This window comes from Podarcis vaucheri (assembly GCF_965113315.1).
Source record: "Podarcis vaucheri genome assembly, chromosome: Z".
Taxonomy (NCBI): Eukaryota; Metazoa; Chordata; class Lepidosauria; order Squamata; family Lacertidae; genus Podarcis; species Podarcis vaucheri.
In genome coordinates, this window is record NC_138758.1 from 49,965,354 (window position 1) to 49,992,158 (window position 26,805).

General features: G+C 47.7%; 1 protein-coding gene across 7 annotated transcripts in view; it reads left to right on the forward strand.

Annotated features, from left to right (window-relative positions):
* Positions 1-26,805, forward strand: part of DAB2IP (DAB2 interacting protein) — a 320,886-nt gene that overhangs the window by 28,340 nt on the left and 265,741 nt on the right. For 3 of the 7 annotated variants that reach the window (XM_082208812.1, XM_082208815.1, XM_082208816.1), the window contains exon 1: positions 23,492-23,699. The exons of 1 other annotated variant lie outside the window; for it this stretch is intronic. In XM_082208812.1, the coding sequence (XP_082064938.1) occupies positions 23,579-23,699 (121 nt within the window). In that variant the 5' untranslated portion in view covers positions 23,492-23,578. Of the gene's footprint in view, positions 1-23,491; positions 23,700-23,790; positions 23,908-26,805 lie in introns of those variants that run through there. 3 more of the 7 variants (XM_082208810.1, XM_082208813.1, XM_082208818.1) reach the window with 2 other exon arrangements.

A 26,805-nucleotide genomic window follows, 5' to 3' on the forward strand; every position in this document is an offset into this window, starting at 1 on the left:
TGGTGCTGAATAAGCCTCTGAATTCCATTTTGCAGAGTGTAGGAGGTGACAAGTTTATGTCCAGTTCTGGGCACCACAGTTATAAGGAGGATATTGATGTGCTGGGTGACTAGGATGATAAAGGGTCTGGAAACCAAGCCTCAAGGGCAATGGTTGAGGGAGCTGCAGGCTACGTTCAGCCTGCAGAAGAGGAGAGTGGGAGAAGGCATATTTGCCCCATGGAAGACGGGGCAGGCTTGCTTTCTTCTGCTCCAGAAGCTGTGACTCAAACCAGCAGAAGGAGATTCTGACTAAACATTAGAAAGAACATCCTGATGGCAGGAGCCATTTGAAAGTGGAATGGGCTCCCTTGGAAAGGGGGACAACACTGCTTCATTGGAGGTTTCTAAGCAGAGGCTGGAAGGCCATCTGAATCAGGGAAGCTTAAGGTGTGATTCATGCAATGCAGGGGGTTGGACTAGATGACCCTGGGGGTTGCTTTCAACTTGCAATTCTGTGTTTCTATGAATATGTGTGAGATATCTATCTATCATCTGTCTATATCTATCTATCATCAGTGGCGTAGCGTGGGGGGTGACAGGGGTGCCGGCCGCACCGGGCGCAACATCTGGGGGGGGCCGCGCTCGCTGCCTCCGGAGTCGCCGAAGAGCCTCGGGCGCAGGCTGTAGCGGAGCCGCATGTCTCGCGGAACCTCCGACCTGTGCGCGCGTCCGGGCTGAAGGCGCCCGGCAGGCAGCGGCTCTCAGCGCTCGCCGCGGAGGATGCGCCAGGCAGCCCCTCCTCACAGCCCCGCCTCCGCCGGTGCTGCTGCAGCTGCTGGGCCGTTGCATTTTCCTCGCCTCTCTGCCCCCCTCCTCCTCCGGGCAAGCGGCGTCGTTTGGGCAGCAGCGGGGGGCGCAAATTACTTGCCTTGCCCCGGGTTAGGGGGCGCAAATTACTTGCGTTGCCCCGGGTGCTGACAACTCACGCTACGCCGCTGTCTATCATCTATCTATCTATCTATCATCTATATCTATCATCTATCTATCTATCTATCTATCTATCTATCTATCTATCATCTATCTATCTATCTAATCTATCATCTATCATCTATCATCTATCATCTATCAGTCTATCTATCTATCTATCTATCTATCTATCTATCTATCTATCATCTATCTATCATCTATCTATCTATCATCTATCTATCTATCTATCTATCTATCTATCTATCTATCTATCTATCTATCTATCTATCTCTATCTATCATCTCTATCTATCTATCTATCTATCTATCTATCATCTATCATCTATCATCTATCTATCATCTATCTATCATCTATCTGTCATCTATCTATTTATCATCTATCATCTATCTATATCTATATCTATATCTATCATCTAATCTATCATCTATATCTATCTATCCATCTATCTATCTATCACTGGGGCAGGGGGAGCGCACTGTCCCAGGCAACACAATCCTAGAGGGGTGCCATCACAGCTGCCCCCCCCCCCGTGCTGGGTGCCATACCCCCGCAGGTGGTGCACCACGCTCCAGGATGCGCACCACGCCCCCTGGGATGTGTGCCAGCCACACCCCCACCTGCTCTCCACCCCCGGTGCCAGAGTATGAAGCTCTGCCACTGCTGTCTGTCGGTCTGTCTATCTATCTATCTATCATCTATCTATCTGTCCATCTTTAAGCTTTTGGAAGTAATTGCTGTTCAGGACCGTAAGCCATTTCATAACCAGCTATCATATTTGATAGCCTTTGCTATATAACACTCTTTCCTGATTGCCCAGCTGCATTACCTGCCTGCACATCATACAAATGGCAGCTGCCAGCCACCACATGAGTCATTTCTTCGGAAGCCTCTTTTTGCTCCACTAATAGGAATTTAGCACTGAGCATGTCATTTATGCCTTGGCAACCAGTGCAAACAGTGGTGTGTAGCAATTTGCAAAGGCCAGTCCCTGCAGAGGCTCTGGTTCTTCCTCCAGCCTCTCACCTAGTCAGGTTTGTCTTTCTAATACCCTGACATTATCTGTTTTAAAGTGAGAGGTTGGGAGTGGGGAGAATTATAGAACGGTAGAGTTGGAAGGGACCCAGAGCTCATGTAGTCCAACCCCCTGAAATTCAGTTCAGTTCAACTCAATCCAACTTGCACTTTCCAAAGCAATACACAAACTGAAACAGAGCCATCATTTGAAATTCACACTTCTCCAGATTTTGCAGTGCAGTTCTCCAGCCAATGGATACACACATAAATAAATGTGCATTTACGAGTACTAAAGTGTGCATATATGCACATGGAAGTGTTATTAGGGTTATTTTTGTTTTGATTATGTATTTTGAGATTTTATATTGTGAACTGCCTTGCGGGTAGAGGGTGGTATACAATTTTTTAAATAAATGACGGCAATAAGGTATTAGTGCGAATAACTGACTTTGTAGACAAAATTGTACAAATGTGTGTGTATGGAGGCACACTAAAATGCTGGTGAATTTTCAAAAGAACTTTTAAAATAAATAAATCACACAGTGATGTGGAAATGTGGGGAATTGAAATTAAGGCTGCAGAAAAGAGAAACTGAGAGAAACCCAAATTGACAACTCTACCTCTCCCTAGTTCCAGGTCTCCCATCCCACCAAGCATGTAAAATGACATTTTGTACTATGCATGGTGCTTTAGTGTTTATGTATATCCACTGACATGCATGCATCCACCCCACCTTTCAGACACTTGGGAGGAAGATTATTTATTTGTTTCATACAATTTATACACCAGTTGACTTTTCTTTAAAACAACAACAACAACCCTCAAAGTGTTTACAGAACAGATGAAACAATAAAATTAGCACCAGGAAACATTAACAACAATAATTGAAGACTTTCAGAAAGTTGAAATAACAATGCAGTCATACCTCGGGTTACAGACATTACAGGTTGCGTTTTTTTGAGTTGCAGACCACCGAAAACTGGAAGTACTGGAATGAGTTACTTCTGGGTTTCGGCGGCCGTGCATGCGCAGAAGAGCTAAATCATGCTTTGTGCATGCGCAGAAGCGCCGAATCGCAACCTGTGTGTGCACAGACAGCAGACGCAGGTTGCAAATGCTGCGGGTTGCGAACGTGCCTCCCGCACGGATCACATTCGCAACCTGAGCGTCCACTGTAGACTAAAAACAGATTAAAACTCACACCCACTTTCTAAACAACTGGGTAGGCTAGTCTAGACAAAAAGTTTTTAGCAGCCACTTAAAAGAGTACAGTGAGGGCAGCTGCCTGATGTCAAAAGGCAAGGAGTTGCAAATATGAACTCTAAGGGACATGCTCACTGGAACATCCTGTGAGCCTTTTCTCCTTGTTCTTTTTAATGTCTTGCTTGAGCAAATTACTCCACATTTGCTTCAGATATTAGGGTTACTGGTAAGTCAGTGAGTCTCACATCAGATGGGCTGAGACAGGCACAGAACCCCTGGAAGCCAGCCTGGGAAAGGACATTGTGAATCTTCCTCTCACTACCAGGCCAGGACACAGCATTTATTTCTCCTCCTGTGTATTTCTTTATGAAGCAAAAGCTGTGTGGGTGTCCGTGTCTCCCCCCAGTATGGGACCCCATCCACGGCTATTCAGAAGGAAAACCCACCCCAGCGAGCTCCATCTATGCACATGAAAGTACGTATGGGGTTGCAGTGTGAGTGGTTTTCTCAAAGAAGATTACACATTTGGATTCCCCATTCAGACAGCAGCACAGAACTAAACCAGCTCATTCTACATCTTTCTGTACCAACCATAGCTGTCAACCTTCCCTCTTTTTTTGCGGGAAATTCCCTTATTCCAGCGCCATTTCCCGCTGCTTCCCACTGCTATCCCGGATTGTTAGATACCCCGTAGACTGTCCCTGGGACAGGTGAGGCTGCTGATCCCTTATTTTTGAAACTGCTGATCCCTTATTTTCAAATCTGAAAGTTGACAGCTATGGTTCCAACCTAGACTACAATTGCTGCACATTGCATGCACAGTTGAACTAAACATTCAGTAGTTTGCACAATTGAACTAAATAAACGTTTACTAGCTTGCACAATAATGGGACTGGGTGGCGCTGTGGGTAAAACCTCAGCGCCTAGGACTTGCCGATCGCATGGTCGGCGGTTCGAATCCCCGCGGCGGGGTGCGCTCCAGTTGCTCGGTCCCAGCGCCTGCCAACCTAGCAGTTCAAAAGCACCCCCGGGTGCAAGTAGATAAATAGGGACCGCTTACTAGCGGGAAGGTAAACGGCGTTTCCGTGTGCTGCTCTGGCTCGCCAGAGTAGCTTCGTCACGCTGGCCACGTGACCTGGAAGTGTCTGCAGACAGCGCTGGCTCCCGGCCTCTAGAGTGAGATGAGCGCACAACCCTAGAGTCTGTCAAGACTGGCCCGTACGGGCAGGGGTACCTTTATCTTTTTAGCTTGCACAATTAAACCACTGCTTTTTTAAAAACAACAACAACAACAACTATTCTGGCTTTAACATTTGCAGTTCTACTGTCTGTTCAAATGCATCAATGAGGCATTTGGTTATTTAATCTTCTGCTTCAGGAATGGAATATTTTCCTGGAAAGTTTTCCACATCCTGAAGAATCATTCCTTCACTCAGTCTCCTTTAAGACAAGAGAAACCACCAGTAGAGAAAACAGCAGCCCACCCCCCACCCCCCGGCTGGGCACCGTTTCAAGACATCCCCATGTTCTTCTGCCGCGTAATTAATGCCATGTTTTATTAGCAATGAAAGCCGGGCTTGTTTTGTACAAATGCTGGTGCAGTAAAGTGTGACTCTGCAGACAGTAAAAAAAAGCGGAGCATAACATTACTTCTGCGATTTATCGCCTGCCAGAGTTGCTTATTCACTGTGTAAAACAAGTTTATTGGTATTTGGCCAATGGCAGCCCAAAAGCCCGCATTAGTTACATCTTGGGGAAAGTGCCGCTCTTCCCACCACTGTCTGGAGAGAAAACCTGCGGGAACAAATCTCCTCTTGCTAACGCTCATGTGCTTAGCTGGGCTGCTGTCAAGGCCCACCCTTGAACCCTTGGGATCCTCTCCCTGAGTTTGCCCCAAGGCATCCCTGCTAGCAAAACCAAGGAAACTGCCTCACACCCAGTTAGACTCTTGGTGCATCCAGCTCAGTACCGTCTTACACTGACAGGAAGTGACTTTCCGGGGTTTCAAAGCAGGGGACGTTCGCAGCCTTACCCGGAGATGCCACCAGGGAAAGAACCTGGGACTCTCTGAATGCAAGACAGATGCCCCTTCACCTGGAATGAGAAACTTATATTCAGTGGGTTGGGAGCACTGTGGGGCGGAGTGTGGAGGGAGTCCGCTGCGCCTTGGCAGCATCCTCACGCAGCGCAACCCAGCCAAGAAGAAGGGCGGCAAGGCTGCTGTGACTCTTTCCCTCTCCACCTCAGACCTGACCTGAGAGTGGAGCTATGGCTGGGCATGAGCTCCTGTGAGGGAGCTTCTGTGTCATGCCCTCTCTGGTCACATCTCCTCTCAAAAATGGTCCCAGGGCTGCAGCCCCCCAGCCCCCCATGCTACACCCTTGCTTATATTCAATCAGACCTTTGGCCCATCTAGCTCTGTATTATCTGCATTGATCTATCCCAGCCCTGCCTGAAGATGCCTGCAGGGACTAAACCTGGGTCCGTCTGCAAGAAAAGCAGATGCTCTGTTACTGAGCTTCAGTCCTTCTGTGTATTTTGTTCCCTTAACTCTCCCACCCTTCATAGCAGGAAGGAGAACAGTCCAGGTGTCCTGTTCCCTCCCCCCCCATTTTATGTACAGTGGACACTCGGGTTGCGAATGTGATCCGTGCGGGATGCACATGCACAACCCGCAGCGTTTGCAACCCGCAGCGGCGTGTCTGCGCACACGTGGGTTGCGATTCTGAGCGTGTGCAAAGCGTGATTTAGCGCTTCTGCGCATGCGCGACCGCCGAAACCTGGAAATAATGTGATCCGTGCGGGATGCACGTGCGCAACCCGCAGCGGCATGTCTGCGCACACGAGGGTTGCGATTCTGCAATTCTGAGCATGTGCAAAGCGTGATTTAGCACTTCTGCGCATGCGTGACCGCCGAAACCTGGAAATAATGTGATCCATGCGGGATGCACATGCACAACCCGCAGCAGCATGTCTGCGCACACAAGGGTTGCGATTCTGCAATTCTGAGCATGTGCAAAGCGTGATTTAGCACTTCTGCGCATGCACGACCGCTGAAACCTGGAAATAATGTGATCCGTGCGGGATGCACGTGCGCAACCCGCAGCGGCATGTCTGCGCACACGAGGGTTGCGATTCTGCAATTTTGAGCATGCACAAAGCGTGATTTAGCACTTCTGCACATGCGCAACCGCCGAAACCTGGAAGTAACCTGTTTCGGTACTTCCGGGTTTTGGCGGGTCCATAACTCGAAAAAACACAACTCAAGGAATGACTGTGAATCACAGGCGCTGTCTGCGAACCTGTGGCTCCCAGAAGCCATGTGACAACGGCTGCACCTTGGGAACGGCTTTGTCTGGCCAACTAAACTAGGTGTGGGGAGCCAAGGGGTCTCAAACCTTCAGTATGCGAAAGCAGGCTCCAGTGGGTAGAGCAGGTGAGAACAACAATGAGTCCAACAGTCAAGAAAGCGGTTTCTGCCCATGCTGTAGAGGGAAGTGAGGGGCAGAGAGAAGGTAGCCCATCTAGGAAAATGAAAGCTTTGATCTTAAACCTCTGCTGCTTTGCACCTATACAGTCATAGCTCTTGTTACGTTTGCTTCAGGTTAAATCTTTTCAGGTTGCGTCCCGCGGCGACCCGGAAGTACCGGAAAGGGTTACGTCTGGGTTTCACCGCTCGCGCATGTGCAGACGCTCAAAATGGTGCCACGCGCATGCACAGAAGCGGCGAGTCGCAACATGCGCATGCGTGGGTTGCATTCTGCTCATGTTGTGAACGGGGCTCCAGAACGGATCCCGTTCGCAACCAGAGGTACCACTGTACTCATTTGTGCACTAGGCCTTGGGGGGTAAACACGGAGGAAAAAATCTGTACCCTCTACCTTGCAGAACATCTTTGGGAGAAGATAAGTCTAAGCAGTAAACCCTACACAAATCCAGAGTGGAATCCCTAGGCCGGTTGGGTAGTACCTTGTCCACCTCTTTCCAGCACCTCCTGCAGCCTCGCTGGTGCCAAACATATTGCTCTGTTTCCTTTGGAACACTTCAGCGAGGCCGAGAGGGAGGTCTTGTCATTTGTAATATAATATTACTTATTATATTTGTATCCCACTTTTCCTCTCAGGAGCTCAAGGTGGTTCTCACTTCTTCTCCCCCTGCCCAATTTTATCCTCGCAACATCCCTGGGTGCCCTAGGTTAGGCTGGGTGCCCAGAAGCAGCACACCAATGAACACCATGGTAGGAAAAGGCTGTTGCTTTTGAGCTGAGCTCAGGAGCTTCTGGGGCATCTACTAGGTCACTGTGGGGGAAAAGATGCTGGATTAGATGGGCCTTAAGCCTGAGCCAGATGCTGGACTCTTCAACTTGTTCAGGGATGTGTCACAAATTAATTCAGGGCTCTGGCGCGATGGGGTGGTGTAGGAGGGGGAGAGCTTGTTGTTGTTTAGTCTTTTAGTCGTGTCTGACTCTGCGTGACCTCCTGGACCAAGAGCATGCCAGGCCCTCCTGTCTTCCACTGCCTCCCGCAGTTTGGTCAAACTCATGCTGGTAGCTTCGAGAACACTATCCAGCCATCTCGTCCTCCGTCGTCCCCTTCTCCTTGTGCCCTCCATCTTTCCCAACATCAGAGTCTTTTCCAGGGAGTCTTCTCTTCTCCTGAGGTGGCCAAAGTCTTGGAGCCTCAGCTTGAGGATCTGTCCTTCCAGTGAGCACTCAGGGCTGATTTCCTTCAGAATGGAGAGGTTTGATCTTCTTGCAGTCCATGGGACTCTCAAGAGTCTCCTCCAGCACCACAATTCAAAAGCATCAATTCTTTGGCGACCAGCCTTCTTTATGTTCCAGCTCTCACTTCCTAACATCACTACTGGGAAAACCAGAGCTTTAACTATACGGACTTTTGTTGGCAAGGTGATGTCTCTACTTTTTAAGATGCTGTCTTGCCTAGTTCCTCTATATCTTGGTCTTGATCCTCATATTTCTGGAGCCTACCAGCGCCTGCCAACCTAGCAGTTCGAAAGCACCCTCGGGTGCAAGTAGATAAATAGGGACCGCTTACCAGTGGGAAGGTAAACGGCGTTCCGTGTGCTGCGCTGGCTCGCCAGTTGCAGCTTTGTCACGCTGGCCACGTGACCCGGAAGTGTCTCCGGACAGCGCTGGCCCCCGGCCTCTTGAGTGAGATGGGCGCACAAACCCCAGAGTCTGTCAAGACTGGCCCGTTCGGGCAGGGGTACCTTTACCTTTACCTTTTTACAACCTGTTGTCTGGAACTGCCACTGCCAACAAACCTCGCTTGCCATTTCACCTCCTTTTTGTTTTTAATGCAAAAGCTTCAATTTTACTGCCAGGGAAAGCAACAATTAACTTCTGCTTAGAGAGGGCGGTGGGGTTGTGGTGGGTTGGAGGCTGGGGTGGGGTAGGAGGGGAAGGAAAAGCTGTGGATTTTGGAAAAGGAACAACACTTTGGAGGTGGAAGTAGTAATAGTGAAGGAGAAAAGCAGGAAGCCCAAGTTGCCCTGGCAACCAGTGTTTGTGGGAAGGGGGTGAAGCAGGAAAACTTGGGAGAGACTGTTGCAACAACCCCCTCACCCCCCTCTCTGTCTATCCTTGGTCTCTGAGCTTTTCTGTCTTGTTGGCTGCTGTGAATGAGAAACAGCTTCGAGGTGAAGATGGAGTCTGCCGTGGAAGGGTCGGCCGGAAGTAGCAGTCAGGGGTCCTGGTGTATGTATCCAATTGCTTGCTGCAAAAGTCTCAAAGAGGAAGAAAGAGGGGGCTTTGGGATATGGGAGCTGGTCTGGAGAGGCATCTGCAGGTCTATTGTGTCTTTCCAAGGCTGCTGGTTTTGGGGATTTCCAGGCCACTGGGTGGGTGGCAGGGAGCTAAATGGTACTAAGCTCTTGAAGATTGGCAGGTTGGTGCTTTGGGGTTGCAGCTAGGGAATGGGAGAGCGATTCAATTCATACTTAAGGATGCGAACTACCAATTTCCAAAAAGCATCTGAAGCAGAACATGGTCATCTTTGGAATTTGTACTTCTCCAAATTTTCAGTGTGGCTCTTCTGCCATGCCATGTGTACAAACATGCATGCCCAAGGTTGAAGTGTGCAGGAAATGCATGCATTACTGGAGATAACACAGAGAAATATATCACTTTAAGTTGGAGGGAATGCTTAGCAGAAGTGCGCATAAGAGAGGAAATTCACATTAGCATTTAGGTAATTTTCACTAGGAATTGTTTCAAAACAAAATCAGAAACTGAGGGGTTAATATGGAGAACTGAACCTGGTGGCCCTTCATGTGGACTTTAATCAGAATTAAATAGAGAAATTGAGACTGGAAAAACAGAGAAACTGACAGAAAGTGAAATTGACTGATTCACCCAGCTCTTGTTGCAAGGGGGCTCTGTTAGTGCGGCAGCAGCAGACTGCAGATAAGGGGGGGGGGATAGAGAGCTGTTATGACGAGTCAAAGGTAGCCTGTGATCTGTGCATGAATGAGCTCTTGGAGTTTGCTCAAGGGACAGAGAGTGGGGACAATCCTATGATGGAGTGGGAATTCTCCTTTGCTCCTCATCTTCCTGTCCTTTGAAGATACAACTAGTAGTAGCACGGACAGCGTGCAAGGGGACTGTCCCCAACACAAACATAAATGGTTAAAAGCCCCTTTGAGCAAAGTGGGGGTCCAGCTCCCTCCTTCCCTTCAGCTTATCTGCTTGTTACCACCACATAATGTCACTACAGCTATACTTCTAGGCACTTTTCATAAAATCATAGAATTGGAAAGTATCCAGTGGGTCAACCGGTCCAGCCCTCTGCAATGCTTTTTACGTTTTGCTGAATAGAGTCACTGCCTCTTGCTGGCAATCATTCCAATTTTATTGCAACTCAGCTGTACTAAGAGTAAAGGTAAAGGTAAGGTACCCCTGACCATCAGGTCCAGTCGCAGATGACTCTGGGGTTGCGGCGCTCATCTCGCTTTAGTGGTTGTAGGAGCCGCGTACAGCTTCTGGGTCATGTGGCCAGCATGACTAAGCCACTTCTGGCGAACCAGAGCAGCACACTGAAACACCGTTTACCTTCCCGCTGGAGTGGTACCTATTGATCTACTTGCACTTGGACGTGCTTTCGAACTGCTAGGTTGGCAGGAGCAGGGACCGAGCAACGGGAGCTCAGCCCATTGCGGGGATTCGAACCACCGACCTTCTGATCTGCAAGCCCTAGGTTCTGTGGTTTAGACCACAGCGCCACCTGCGTGGGTAGACTAAGGGTAGACTCAACTGAAATCAACACACTTAGTTGGATCCATTGTTTTAGATGGGGGGGGCACAGTCTGACTTAGCTGGATGCCACTGTTGTATATTTGGGGTGCAGCCATTTTAATTTATTTAAAAGGAGCTGAAGATTAAATAAATAGATAGATGATAGATAGATGATAGATTAGATAGATAGATAGATAGATAGATAGATAGATAGATGATAGAGAGATGATAGAGAGATAGATAGATAGATAGACAGACAGATAATAGATAGATAGATATAGCTAGATGATAGAGATAGATAGATAGATAGATAGATAGATAGATAGATAGATAGATAGATATAGATAGATTAGATAGATAGATAGATAGATAGATAGATGATAGATAGATAGATGATAGATAGATAGATAGATAGATAGATAGATAGATTAGATAGATATAGATAGATGATAGATATAGATAGATAGATAGATGATAGATGATAGATAGATAGATAGATAGATAGATAGATGATAGATAGATAGATAGATAGATAGATAGATAGATGATAGATATAGATAGATTAGATAGATAGATAGATAGATAGATAGATAGATAGATAGATAGATAGATAGATGATAGATAAATGCAAGCAATACCGCAGCCCCATGCATGCAGAGAACCACAGCGCCTGCATCCTTAGGCTGAAGACTGTAGAATTAAATATTTTATGGGTGTGCAAAACAAACCCACCCTTGTAAACTGGAGGCAATTTATTTGTTTGTGTTGGAGAGGATGGAAAAATCAGTCTCTCACATTAAGCAGATTGAAACAGCCACTTTGAATGGGAGGTGCTGGGGGCGAGTGGGGGGTGGAGAGCTGCACGAAAATGCGGGTGGATTTTTGTGGCAACGTAAAAAGCAAAAAAATGCAAACTGGTGTGAGTAATCTGGCAAACCAAACTTAAAAGTGAAAAATGGAGATACCCAAAACTGATGATTTGCCTGTCTTTTTATCTGGCTGCCATTGGTGAGCAACACTCTTTTTCCCTAAGGAAGAAGCATCTTCAACAAGCTTTACAGAAACACGGCTTCCCATCAGCATCCAAACAAGTGGTCATCTTTTCCCTTGACACAGCACAGTAGCTATTCCCTCATGCTGTGTTTCTCTGCCAGCAGCTCCCAAGAGAGATCCTTTTCTCAAACCAAAACAGATAATAAAACATTGTTGGTGATTTCAAACCCGACAAGGTGCAATGCACAATTGCTCCTCCAGGGGACAGCAAGCTGTAAGGAATGGAGGCCACTTCAGACGCATGAGAGATTTTTCTGTGGTTAGAGGGCAGGTCTTTCCTATTGCCCATCACAACGGCAATCAGAAAGAGAATTCATGGTTGCAATTGAGCAAATTTGCACAAAAATGTGCCGCACAACTTAATCCAGGATTTGACATGCCCTGAATATATTTGTCTAGCTGGACATCCTGCCTGCTGGACTTTTCAGGGTTCATCAGACCCATTTCCTTAATGGGGAGGGTCGGTCATTTGGAGCATCCTTCACCATCCTCCTGAATCTACTGAGATCACTGAAATAAAAGCAGGAGGGGTTTTGGTGGAGCAATGACCCATCCCATATCCTTCTCCGTGCGGATCCTGGTATCTGGGAGCAAAGGAAGATTGCACAGGGATGAGTGTGCTGGCCATCAATGCATCTTTAAAGAGACCTTGATATTAAACGACATTACAAGTGTCCCAGTGTGGTGTAGTGGTTAAGAGCGGTAGTCACGTAATCTGGGTAACCGGGTTCGCGTCTCCGCTCCTCCACATGCAGCTGCTGGGTGACCTTGGGCCAGTCACACTTCTGTGAAGTCTCTCAGCCCCACTCACCTCACAGAGTGTTTGTTGTGGGGGAGGAAGGGAAAGGAGATTGTTAGCCGCTTTGAGACTCCTGAAGGGGAGTGAAAGGCGGGATATCAAATCCAAACTCTTCTTCTTCTTCTTCTTTCTTAGTGAGGAAGCTCTTGCTGCTTCCGGGGCTGGCAAGAGATATGAGAGCCATCCACTCACTTTTGCCTCTGCCTAAGAGAGAACGTGGCCTTCAAGTTGAATAGGTTGCCAGCCCCTAAAAAAATCTCACTGCAAGGCAAGATAAAGGCTTGGAGAAAATGAGGGCAGTTGGGGCGTTCACATTCATTAGGGCAGGCCCCCTCCAGGAAAAGGATTTCGCCCTGTCCTAGACTGGGCGGAGAGAAAGCAGGAGGTCCCAAGGAGTGGATGTTTTGCTTCAGAAATAAAGTGTTTCCTTTCATTCTGCACCAGCCGGGCCTCTGCCAGAAACTTAATTGCTTGCAGATGACTCTTTTTCTTTCATGGTCTGCCAGACTGAAACTTGTTTGGGGCATGGGGGGGGGGGAGCTCCGCCATGTGGCCTTTGAGGTGGAGAAAGAGATGTTCATTCTTGATATTTGTGCCATATGCTGCTTCCAAGTTTCATGGTGGGCCCTTTGCATTTTGAAAGGAGCTTTAGTCTGGTCTTGTTGGGTTGCGAGACCCACTCAAAGAAAGAGGAGGAATGTAGGTCTTCCAGGCAGGTGGAGACCAAGGTACTAGAGGCGCTTAGGATAGGGTTACCAGACCTCCCCGGTTCCCAGGGACAGTCCCTGGATTTGCAAATCTGTACCCAGACAAATTCCGTCCCCAGAATGTCCCCAGATTTGCAAATCTGTTCCCGGGAAATATGGCAGCGGCAGCCTCAGCAGCCCAGAGCCAGCCTGGTAGCACAGTCACGGGCAGGCAGCCGTTGCCCAGGAGGGGCCAGCGCAGTTGGCTCTGGCTGGTTTCAGGAGCTGCTTGCTGCCGTGGCGCCCACTGTTTTCCCTGCACCACAGCAGTGAGCAGCAAGCAGCGATCAGCTCCTGAAGCCAGCCAGATCCAACTGCGCTACCAGGCTGGCCCCTCCTGGGCAACGGCTGCCTGCCCGTGACTCTCGAGCCTCCCCTGATCTGTCAAAACAAAGGGGGAAGAGGGAAGGAGACCAGGAAAGGCTCAGGAGTCATGGGCGTGTGGCGTGCCATTGCCCAGGTAAAAGGTAAAGGGACCCCTGACCATTAGGTCCAGTTGTGACCGACTCTGGGGTTGAGGCGCTCATCTCGCTTTACTGGCTGAGGGAGCCAGCGTACAGCTTCCGGGTCACGTGGCCAGCATGACTAATCCGCTTTTGGCAAACCAGAGCAGCGCACGGAAACACCGTTTACCTTCGCACCGGAGCGGTACCTATTTATCTACTTGCACTTTGATGTGCTTTCGAACTGTTAGGTTGGCAGGAGCAGGGACCGAGCAACGGGAGCTCACCCCGTCACGGGGATTTGAACCGCTGACCTTAGGATCGGCAAGCCCTAGGCTTTGTGGCTTAACCCAAAACTCTGCGCATTTATGTTTCATATGGTGCGAAAGAAGGGCTTTTCACCTTTATACAATATGCATGTGTGCTTGGGCCCAGGGTCTTTTGCCTCACCATTCCCACTACTGACTTCCCTGTTGCTACTCAGCTTCAAAAAAAAGAAAGGGTCACCGGATTCATTGAAAAAAATCTGGGAACCATAGCTTAAGAACAAGAGGAAAACTTTGCTGCTGGATCAAGCCAGCAACCTATCTAGTCCCGCTTCCCATTCTCACTTTGGCCAACCAGATGACCCAATGAGAAGCCTGCAAGCAGGACATGAGCACAACTGCAGCACTCCACATGTGCCTCCAGCGATGGACTTAGACTGTAACCATCATGGCTAGTAGCCATTGATCGTTTCCTCCTCCTCCATGACAGTTGAGGGACTTGGGTATGTTTAGCCTGGAGAGGAGAAGATGACTGAGAGCTGATATGAGAGTCATCTTCAAATACCTGAAGGGCTGTCATGTGAAAGATCTAGCAAGCTCGGTTTCTGCAGCTTCAGAGGGGAGGGCCCAAACCAAGGGATTCAAATTACAAGAAAGGAGATTGAGGCTGAATATTGGGAAGAACTTTTTGAGGGCAAGAGCTGTTTGACGGTGGAGTGGACTCCCTTGGAAAGGAGTGGACTCTCCTTGGTTGGAGGTTTTCAAACGGAGGTTGGATGCTCATCTGTCAGGGATTCTTCAGCTGTGATTTCCTGCATTGTAGACTTTGGACTTGGTGACCACTAGTTTGCCAGTGGGAAAAGCAGAATGCTCATCTAGGTAAGAGGTAGGGAACAACAGGCCTGGGGGAGTGAGGAGGGGATCTGTCCCTCCAGCTCTCTCTATCACAAGCTGCTATGGAAGCAATAACTTACCCTTACTGTTGCCTCCAGCTACTGAACACTGAGGTTCCATAACGGAGCTAGTTGCCAGTGTTATAACTTGTACTGTTGAGAATACAAAGATCAGCAAGCAATGACATTGGGGTGGAGATTTGGAAAGCGACAATTTGTTACCTAAAGGGATACTTATTTATGGGGCTTTTCACCCACATTGCTGAATAATTAGCAGGCAAGGCATCACCAAACAGGGACATTGCTTTGTTTGTTCAATCTACCCTTCCATTGGCTCTAGTAGATTTCGAGCTTCTGTGCAATAATCATGTGAGGTTCAACCGTTGCAGGAAAGCCACACTGCGGTATGAGTGCATTAAAATTTCAGAAAGCTTTTTGCAGATTTTGTGGGTGTGAAAAGCAAGAGCATGGCTCCTCCTGCTTTTTCTGATTTACAGTGGTACCTCGGGTTAAGAACTTAATTCGTTCTGGAGGTCTGTTCTTAACCTGAAACTGTTCTTAACCTGAAGCACCACTTTAGCTAATGGGGCCTCCCGCTGCCGCTGCTGCATGATTTCTGTTCTCATCCTGAAGCAAAGTTCTTAACCCGAGGTACTATTTCTGAGTTAGCAGAGTCTGTAACCTGAAGCGTCTGTAACCTGAGGTACCACTGTATTTGCTACTTGCTCAAGTCAGGTGGTGACATCAGAGAAACTCTTGAGGTCAATGGAGGAAAGTGAGAGTGAATGGCCCCCTCACAACATGGCTATGGTGGAATCACTTGGAATGGGATCAAAGGTAAAATGCCAGGGGAAAGCCCCCTCACCCCAGCTGAAAACCCAGGGAGGTGGTTGGTGGATCGGTGGTGCCTTGGTAGTTAGTGATGTGGATTGCAGCCTCTGCTAGAGAGCAGAAATTGGGGGGCCTCGCAGCTGCAAAAATCCCACAGTCAGAAAAGCATCCAAAAAGAACATGTTAACATAAAAGAATATAAATCTATGCACAACATTACCACAGCGTTTAGACCTTGCATTAGTTTGGTTGCTATGCCAGTTGCTAGAATATGGTTACCAGATTTTTTTCAATGAACTTTTTTTCTTTTTGAAGCTGAGTAGCAACAGGGAGTCAGTAGTGGGGGTGGTGAGGCAAAAGACCCTGAGCCAAAGCACACATGCATATTGTATAAAGGTGCAAAGCCCTTCTTTCGCACCCTGTGAAACATAAATGCGCAGAGTTTTTAAAAAACTGGCCAACAAACACCCACCCATGACTCCCGAGCCTTCCCCGGTCAGTCAAAACAAAGGGGGAAGGGGGCAGGAAATCTGTCCCCAGCTCCCCTTTGGCAGCGGTGGCAGCAGTGGCAGTCATCAGCCCGGAGCCAGCCTGGTAGCACAGTTGGCTCTGGCTGGCTTCAGGAGCTGCTCGCTGCCCGCTGCCATGGCGCCCGCCATTTTTCCTCACTGGAAGTTCCTGAAGCCAGCCAGAGCTGCTGCTGCCACTGCCACATTTCCCTGGGACAGATTTGCAAATCTGGGGACATTCTGGGGACGGAATTTGTCCGGGGACAGATTTGCAAGTTCGGGGGCTGTCCCTGGGAACCGGGGACATCTGGTAACCCTATGCTTGAAGCCACAGGAGGGGAGAGTGCTGCTGTTGTGCTCAAATCCTGCTTGGGAGTTTTCCACTGGGGGCATCTGGTGCTCTGGCAACGTGATGCTGGACTACGTGGCCACTGGTCTGATCCATCTGGTGCTTCTTGTGAACTGGGCTTGAGTGCCTTCTGCAAGCAGGTCATTGGATTTTGGAGGCGGTGGGAGCTGCTGCTCTCATTGCAGTTGGTGGTTTCTTGATTGATGCTTCTTGTTGCCTGTAGAGTCCAAGGAACAGGGCAGGTGATACATCAAAGAGAGTGGCTTCTAAAAACATTTCTTTGGGCAGTTCCAGTGTGCCGAAGAGCTGCAACACATACGCAGAACCTGAGATAAGCAGGAAAATTCCACTGGGCTGTAAATTGAGTTAACTGCCAAATAGCAAAATTATACCCTGGGGGGCCATAAAGGGTTCCTGGTATATTTTTGTTTTCGAAAAGGAGACTGGAGAGTCTTGGAGACTAAGAGCAGAAGTCTCTCTCCTGCCCAGACCCCAACTCCCCCCCCCCAACCTCACATTTAAAAGTCAAAGGGCCATGGAAGTTTTATGCTCAGAACATGATTGGTAGGAGATTTAGGACTGGGGGAAAAAGACATCTTCGTGCATTACTTAATTGACTGGTGGAATCTCTTGCCAAAAGGAGGAATGGGCAAACCTACAGAGCAGGAGGAGAGGTCTATCAACAGTCATTATGCTTAAGTAGAACCTCAGTGTTCAGAAGCAGTCTACCTCAGCATACTAGTTGCTGATAGGAAAGGGCTACATTCTCTAGGCCATTCTTGTGGTCTTCCTGGAGAAATCTCTGGGGTGCAGGGTGCTTGTCTAGGTAGAACTTTTGCCTGATCCAGCACTCGGAAAATGACCTCTTGGATGGGGAACTCTAAAAGCGACTGAGAAAGAAAAAAAGAAACAATTTTTCAGCAAAGTAAACAGAGAGAGTGTCTCAAATTGATTCAAATGAGAATTCAAATGTGTCTTTATTTCAGGTCTTTTCTGCAACTATTGTTGGGGGTTGTTAGTTTGTTTTGTTCTTGTATTTGGCCTTTTTATCTTGCATTTTTATGCTGTGAACTGCCCTGAGATATTTGGATGAAGGGCGGTATACAAATTAAATGAATAAATATCTGATTAAGGCAAGGTTGTGGGAGAAATCTGATTCAGCTCACATTTAAAGGCCTACTTACTACCAAATCCACTATGCGAACTGAAGCACAGCTATCCTTCAAAATTCACACTTCTTCGAATTTTGAAGTGCAGTTCTCCAGCTGAGTGATGGGGTACAAAAAATGCATATTCTGAGGGTGAAGCACACAAATGAATGCATATATTGGTGAAAATAACATACAAAACAATGCATGATATTAGGGAACATCGCTCTGCAGAAAAATGTGCAAAGGTAAAATTGCACATAAAAAGGTATATACAGTTGGAAGAAATTCACACAATGGCTCTATGATACAACTTTAAACAGTCATGGCTTTCTGCAAAGACTTCTGCAACCTGCTTTTTTGTTAAAGGTGCTGAGAGTTGTTAAGAGACCCTGTATTCCAGAACTACAATTTTCAGAGTTCCCTGGGGAAAGGGCTTGATTGTTAAGTCACGCTGGAAATTATATTTCTGTGGGAGGAATAAAGATCTCTCAATGATTCTCAGCACCCTTAGCAAACCAAAATTCTCTAGGGGAAGCAATGGCTGTTTAAAGTGGTATCATAGTGCTTTAAAGGTATGGCACAAATACACTCGTGAATTCTCATGGGGACTTGAGAAAATAAGGGGAGGAGGAATTGCAAGCTGATGTAGATATGTGGAAAAATGAAGACCTGAGAGAAACCAAAACTGACAGATTCACCTGTCCCTACTTACAATTAAGTCCCCCCCCCAACATTTAGCAGCCTGCCTGCTGTCAGACAACTAACTCCCTCTGTGTCAGTCGCTGCCTGGGCTTGAACCAGGAGCCCATGGGGCTTCGTCCACAGCCACCTTGGGTAGTGAGCCACCAGCGGATCCCTTGGCTCGCAGGACCTAGAGTTGGGGTGAGGAGCCTGTAGCTGGATTCAAATGAAAAGACAGGAGATTCCAACTAAAAATTTGGAAGAACTTTCTCTGTGTAAGAGCTGTTCAACAGCGGAACAAACTCCCTTGCAAGGCAATCCATTGATGGAGGTGTTCAAACAGAGGTTGGGTGGCCACCTGTCAGGGCTACTTTAGCTGTGACCCCTGTGTTGCAGGGGGCTGGACTAGATGGCCTTTAAAGGATCCCTTCCATACCCTCCAGCATTGCTGTGATGAAAATAGGGATGTCCTAAATACTACTACAACTAATACTACTAATGCTATTTATACCCCACCGATCTGACTGGGTTTCCCCAGCCACTCTGGGCAGCTTCCAACATATATAAAAACATAAAACATTAAACTTTTTTTATATAAAAAACCCCCTTCCCTATACAGCAGGCATGGCCAAACTTGGCCCTCCAGCTGTTTTGGGACTACAATTCCTATCATCCCTGACCACTGGTCCTGTTAGCTAGGGATGACGGGAGTTGTAGTCCAAAAACAGCTGGAGGGCCAAGTTTGGCCATGCCTGCTATACAGGATTACCTTCAGATGGCTCGGGGGCTGGATAACTCCATACCCTCCCTCTGATGGAAATAGGGACATCCTAAGGAAAAGTGTGGCATTCTGGAATCAGATCAGAAACTGAGACGACTTCTGTAAATCTGGGACTGTCCCTAGAAAATAGGGACACTTGGAGGCTCTGCCCTTCCCACTCCACAATTCTGACTTGCTGTTCCTTGACCACAACTCTCATAACCTCTGGTCACTGGCCATGTAGGCTGTAGAGCTGCAGGTTCCCAACACCTGTGGTTGTGTGCCCCTCCACGATGGTCATTGGCTCTTTTCAAAAGGGAGACTCGCTCTTCTGGCCTGGCCTCTGCCTGGCCCATTTGACCCCACAACTGGATCTGGGAGAAACCTGGTGCCAACACAAAGCTGGTGTTCTCTCCTTGTAATATGGGCACATCAGGTTCAGAGATAACCATAGCTAGAAGGGGCCAGCCCTAGGGTGGGGTTCACCATGACCTGGCACCCTATCCAATGTGAAAGAGCAGTCTGCTTGTATGTACATCCAGCCCTGTGACAGAAAGATAGCAAGCTATTCAGAGAGTAGGCTTGTGAAGTTGCATTTTTTTGGCAGATTTTTATGGATACGAGGGCCAGGCAATTTTGTTTCTGTTGGCTGGGGATTCTTGGGTCGGAACAGAGTTCACGGCAGGGGGCACAGGTTGCCCAGGGCATCAGCAGTCACTGGGTAGCAATGTGTCCCCTGCCAGCTCTTGTGAATGATTGATCTCGGCCTCTCTGTAGCTGGCAGAGCCCTCGGGCTATGAAAGGCTGTTCTCACTCGGGAAGCAAACAAACCAATATTAGTGTCTCCCTGCAGCCATCTTAGAATTTTCTCTGGTGCTGACCCAGCAATTTCTGACGATCTTGCACAAACCACCGCAAGTCGAGGAATAAATCTGAGCTCTCAGAAGTCCAATTGCAAGCAACATTTCCACCCTCCCCCTAGAAAATTGGGTGGTGGGGATTGCAGCAAAGCCTTTTAGGGACAGGAACAAACTGCAATGTTCAGTGATTAGAAATCTCTCTTGAGCCAGAGAACCTTAAGGTAATTTTTGCTGAATGTCAGGCTATTTCTATCTGAGTGTAGTTTTAATGAGTGTAATAGAATGAAGCTGAAGGAAAAAGTTATCTAGTGGGAACATTCAGCTTGGATTTTCTGGACCATTGTGAAACACCAGTTTGTATGTGTGAAGTTCTCAAACAGCTTTGAGGGCCTCTCTGGCAGCCTCCGTCTTTACAACAGCACCGTTCCATTGTCACAGCCCAGAAGCCATTTTGTTTTTCCCACAGTGCCCTGGAGTGCACCAGAGCATTGTGGACCAAAATGGCAGCCACCACACACAAAAATGGCGGTTCTGACCATAGCTGTCAACGTTTTTCCTTTTTTTAAGGGAAATTCCCTTATTCCGAATAGGATTCCTCACAAGAAAAGGGAAAAGTTGACAGCTATGGTTCTGACTGAACATGAAAAAGGGTAAAATCACGTAAAGTTCTCCTGGTGAGCCCCACTTCAATTCTGTGGGATTACCAACCTCATATAACAAACATGGTTAAATCTAATCAATGCATGAAGGGGTTAAGATGACAGAGTACAGTGGTACCTTGGGTTAAGAACTTAATTCGTTCTGGAGGTCAATTCTTAACCTGAAGCAAAGTTCTTAACCCGAGGTACTATTTCTGGGTTAGCAGAGTCTGTAACCTGAAGCGTCTGTATCCCGAGCTACCACAGTAAATGTCCTTCCAGTCTTAGGTCACTTTGGGACCTAATAGGTAATCAAGCCTGTGTCCCCTCTCAGTCCACCTGATGAACTCCGTGTGTGAAGAGACTAGCATGTGAAGAACATGTGGTCTTTTTCTATGCTATAAGAAGAGGGAATGTTGGAAGGAACTTGGAAGGGGATATTTTAAAGGTCCAACAACCTAAATTTTCACACTTTACTCAGCTGCATATTTTGCAATTTTAAATCACTGCCGGGGTTTTCCCAGCAAAGAGTACTTGCTCCAAACTTGGACCCTGGCATCATCCTTATTAGGTAGTGGGTTGACAAAGCAGACCACGCAGAGATTTCTCCAAGTGGTTCTTTATAGCAAGCTGGAACTGAACTGAACTGAACTGAACTGAACAGCCCTAAATTAACTGATGTGGACCTGAGTGAAAACTATATACCGGTACACAATACCCCTGGTGGCCAGGGTGAGAACTTCAATACATAACAATCCTGGATCTTGGACTTCTTATTTTCGACTACCTTCTTTTCTGTGCCACCAATGAATCCCTCAAAGGGACTGGCATATTTGAGGGGGACCCTTTGCTCAGCACAGTCCACTTGATGGCATGTTGGTCATGGCTGGGACTCGGGAGTGGTTTTACAACCGATCACTCTTCAATTGAAACTTTGGGATTAGTAGCTCTTTGAGGGGGAAAGGGTTCACCTAACAACTGCCTGATATCAACAGGTGGGGAGTTCCAAAGTGCAGGGGTGCTGCCACACCAAAAGGTGGAATTCTTACAAACCAAGAACTGCATTGGAGACCTCCTGTGTGCAAAGTAGGTGTTCTGCCACTGAGCCACATTTCAGCTCCCAGCACAGTTAGTAGAGCATGAGACCCTTAATCTCAGGGTTGTGGGGTTCAAACCCCAGCTTGGGTAAAATATCCCTGCACTGCAGGGGGCTGGACTAGATGATCCTTGCGGTCCCTTCCAACTCTACAGTTCTATGATCCTATGATCATAGCTCACCTCAAGCTGCTGCCCACCAGGCAGTCCAGCCACACCAGTCAGAACAATGACCACGACCCTGGCGTCTTTTTTTCTTGGCTCCCCTTTGACAGCTGCCTCCGGCTCAGCCTTCACACCTGCAGGGGAGGGATGCACCCCCCCATATTGGCCATCCATGATTTGTCACCACCACCATTAATCATTCTCATTGTGCTTCCGTTCTGCTCTAACAGGGAGTGGTGGTGGTGGTTGGGGAGAGTATCATTAATCTTTTTATATAAGGGCCCTTATCTTCTCTGAAGCACTTCTGTGAGACTGGCCATTTTTCCCCACCACTTACTGGCTCCTTGAAATGCTTCTTGTGTTTTGCGGGGGAGGGAGCCTTGCTCTCTTGTCTCTTGCTGAGAGAGCAGCCTCTTCGGCCAGCAGGTAAACATTAAAAGGAGCTCCCAGAGGTGGGGTGGTAGAGAAGGCGCAGGCACCCCCCCCATCCGCACCCCACAGGAAGAGCAGGAGTCATCTGTCAGCCAGCTGTGTTCTTGTTTGCTTGACCTGAACATGATGTGTTGATTGGCCCGCTCCGCAGGGCCTTCAGAAAGTTACTTTAGGGTGCCTCGTGTGGAGCTGCAAAACCTGGACTGGACTCTTAGCAGGAAGGATGACTGAAGACCAGCTGCAGGAGAACAACAGGAGCAATACCATGCCTCTGCCCTGATTGGGGGCTTCCTGGGGCAACCAGGGTTGATGGCCATCTGCCAAGGGTTCTTTAGCTGCACTGCAGGCGGTTGAACTCCTTCAGAGCTGCCTTCTTACCCTACAGTTCTATGGTTATGTGACTGCTGTGGGAGGCAGGATGGCGGGCTCGCCAGCTCTTCACGGTTTGAAGTAAAGCCTCCCTATTCAGAAGCAGTCTACCTCAGAGTACCATCCAGTGGTGATGATGTAAAACTATTGTCTGTGAACTTCTCATCCCATCGTGGATTCAGTGAGATCCAGCTGCCAAGCTCCACGCTCTTGCTTCTGAGATACCACACCATAAAAATACTACCTGGGCAAACATGGTTTCATATGGATTATTTATATCTTTATGACATTTATCTCCTGCCTTGTCTCAGGGCTGCAAACCATGCATTTGCAAAACAATACACTTAAAAAATAAGCTAAGGAACACATTTAAACCATTTAAAAGCACCTTCCTTCGTTATTTTTGGCTCTTTATGATGCATACTTCCTCAGTGCAAGCGTCTGCTGTGCATATTTTGGCCAGAGGAACTGCATCAACAAAATCTGGAGAAGTATGAAATTTTAGGGAGTTTGCACATTGCTTCGAGAAACAGAAATTGGGCAGCATCAGGTTCAGATTTGAGCTGAACTTCTCTTTCCTACCCCCTACCTCAAAGGGGTTCATGGTGGAGATGGGGCAGGCAGTGCTAGCCAGCTGGAAACCATGAGGACAAACAAGTGAGACCCAGACATCCCTAGTGGCGGGAGTCCAGTCCAGGATTTCCCCCTTCTTAACTTGCTCACAATCTCCTGCTTCCTTTTTCCAACTCTTGAAAAAAAGAACTTATCTTTGAAGAGGAGAAGGGGGTGGGAATGGATATGTTGTGTTTATATTGCCTGCTGCTGAGAATGTTGGTTGGGGAGCCATGGACTGTGTTCCTGGCTTTTATTTCTGAAATAGCCCATGGCTGCCTTTGAGGACCCCCAATTTTTAAATTGTTATTTCTCCCTACTCCTCTTCTCCTTCCCTCCCTCCCTCCCTCCCTCCCCCTCCTTTTTTATAAAAAAATAGTAATTACTTTCTTCTGTAAACTGAGAAGGTAGAAAGATCCGGGTGGGGGCTGGCCTTGCACATAAGAGAGAGATCTAAAAAGAAAGAGAGACAGCGTGAGGCGAGAAGACATGTCGGTCAACGGTAGGAGAAGTTGTGGGAGACCATCTTACTACTACCGTCTACTGCGGAGGTCACGTCTACAGAGGCAGCGGAGCCGGTCCAGAAGCAGGAACAGGCCACTGAGCCGGGGTAATTTTCTCTAGCCGATGTTTTCCTTGGTTGAAACGGTAAACCACTTTTTCCCTTTTCTCAATCTGCTGGTTGATAAGGCGCATGGATAAGACTGGGGTCCCGGGATTTACGAAAGGACTAACCAACGGCAGATACACGGTGTGGAACTCTGCTGGTGCAAGGAGGATGCAAACTTTTGGATTGCTCAGCTGAGAACTATTTCCAGGTGGGATGCCAGGTTGCTCTGTTGCACCTTGAAGGGGAAAAAAGATTTGTTATGGCTCGACCGAATTGTCAGATTATAAGCAGAAACAAGTGAATTTTGCTTTTATCCCCCTTCCCACATACTCTTTTGTTCCTCTCATTATCTCCCTGGTTTGCTGTGCCCCTCCCCCTGGATTTTGATTCAGTAGAAGAATATCTTGCAATTGCAGAGAGTTGGACTAGTTGATACTTCTGCATTGCAGGAGATTGGACTAGATGACTAGATGGCTAGATGACTAGAACAATTCTCCAGTTCTAGAGTTCTGGAATCAGAGCTTGTGAGTTTACCTTGGGCTTTCCACTCCTTCAGTCAAGGGTATCACTAGGTACCGTACTTAGATGACTCAGGGTGCAAGCCCATGGCACAAAATGTCACTCTGGGCAAGTTGAGATGGTGAGTGGCTGGAAGCTCTGCAATGCTCCCAGCTATGTTAGAGAGATGTTTTTGAGCTTTCTTTTAAAGGAAACTCATCAAAATCTCCACTTCCAACATGGGTTACCATACGTCCGGACGTAACCCTAAGCTATGATATAAGCAAATGTTAATTTTTCTTTTTCCAGTTATAGGGTGTGTGTGTGTGTGTGTCAAAGGCATGGGAAAGGGCAAGAGCAAAAGGCAGGGTTGGGTGGGGGGACACATAGTGTTGGCAGATTCAGGATAGATAAAAAGAGGTGCTTCTTCAAGCAGCATGATGATGATGATGATAATTTATTTATACCCCACCCATCTGGTTGGGTCTCTCCAGCCACTCTGGGTGGCTTCCAACAAAGTATTAAAATAAAATAGTCTGTTAAACATTAAAAGCTTCCCTAAAGGGGGCTGCCTTCAGATGTCTTCTAAAAGTCTGGAAGTTGTTTTTCTCTTTGACATCTGGAGGGAGGGTGTTCCACAGGGCGGGTGCCACCACCGAGAAGGCCCTCTGCCTGGTTCCCTGTTACTTGGCTTCTCACAGTGAGGGAACTGCCAGAAGGCCCTTGGAGCTGCACCTCAGCGTCCAGGCAGAACGATGGGGGGGGGAGGGGAGACGCTCCTTCAGATATACTGGACCGAGGCCGTTTAGGGCTTTAAAGGTCAGCAAACTATGGAACTCCTTTCCCCAGGAGGCAGTGATGGCCACCAACTTGGATGGCTTTAGAAGACAATTCATGGAGAAGGATAGTGTTGTTGATGGCTGTTAGCCACCATAACTACGCTCTGCCTCCACATTCGGAGGCAGAAATGCTTTTCAATGCTGCTTTCTGGAAGCACATGGACTAAGATTGCCCTCATACTTTGGTCCTGCTTGCTGGTCACACACTGTGCGAACAGGATGTTGGACCAGATGGGTCATTGGCCTGATCCAGCAGGGCTCTTCTAAAGTTGGTATGAAGGACAAAATGGTTTGCACGCAAACACACACACATAATGTCCTCCACAGCACCTGAAAACAGCAGAGTAGTTCCTGGGTTGTAGGCCAGGCTGTGTGGCACACACGCAAGAGGACTTGCAGCAGGAAGGACAGCAGGAGGACTGTCCCATCTGCCCCCCAGCACCTGCCATCTGAGGCAGCAGCCTCTCTCTGCCTCATGGTAGGGTCAGCCCCATCCCAGTTTGCCTCTTAATTGCGCCCCTGCATTCACTTTATGTGTATTTCCTTTCTCTAAGCCTCTTCAGGTTGTATCCAGCTAAGTGCAGACTTGTTGAATTAATGAACCGAAGTTAGTCATGTACATCAAGAAACTCTGGTGGATCTACTCCTATTAGGGCTCCTATTTGGCTACATTCAACAAAATGCTGGATGGAACCCAGTGTTGATGGAATCATAGACTTAATGTCCAAAGCTTAGAACCAGGGTATACAGTGGTACCTCAGGTTAAGTACTTAATTTGTTCCGGAGGTCCGTTCTTAACCTGAAACTGTTCTTAACCTGAAGCACCACTTTAGCTAATGGGGCCTCCTGCTGCCGCCACACCGCCAGAGCACGATTTCTGTTCTCATCCTGAAGCAAAGTTCTTAACCCGAGGTAATATTTCTGGATTAGCGGAGTCTGTAACCTGAAGCGTATGTAACCTGAAGCGTATGTAACCTGAGGGACCACTGTACTTGAGTGTCTGCATAGATCTTCAGCAAGGGACCTCCTGTGGGTGTCTCAGCTGTCTGAGGGCCTCATGGGTGGTTACAATGTGGGGCAGTTTCCCTTTGGTAGGGCATGAGACTCCTAATCTCAGGTTAATGGATTTGATCCCCACATTGGGCAAAAGATTCCTAAGTGCAGGGGATTGGACTCTATAGCTCTATGGTTCTGTGATTCAGGGGGCTGCTTTGTTCTCGTTATTATTTCAGCACCAGGCAGAGACTTTTATTACTTTCTCAAACATTTTGAATGCCATTTTAATTCTGCTGACTGTTTTATGACGCTCTCTGGGATCTCACAGCCTTTTCCATTTATTAATAATGTTGTGCTGGCATTTCCATTTTAATTGTTTTGCTGTTTCTTGTAAACCGCCCTGGGTATAAAAATACCTTATAATAAATAATCGCTAAATAATAAGGGCAGTGCCAATATTCCTTCTTCAAAAACCTTGTGCGTGGAGTGCCTAAAACACTGCTAAATGGAAGTCCTGGTCAAACAGTTGTATCTTTTCTTGCACACTGACCCTCATTCTCCTGCACACCAGTGCAACTCCCATATTTTAGGGACTTTAGGGAATTTTTGCTTTAGGGTAAAGGTAAGAGGTGGCGAGAAAAACAAATGCAGTTGTGAATGACACCTCTCTCGTAACACTAGACCTCGTGGACATCCAATGAAGCCAAATCTTGGAGGATTTAAGGCAGATAAAGGGAAGTCCTTCTTGATGCAGCGCAGAGTTAAACCAGAGA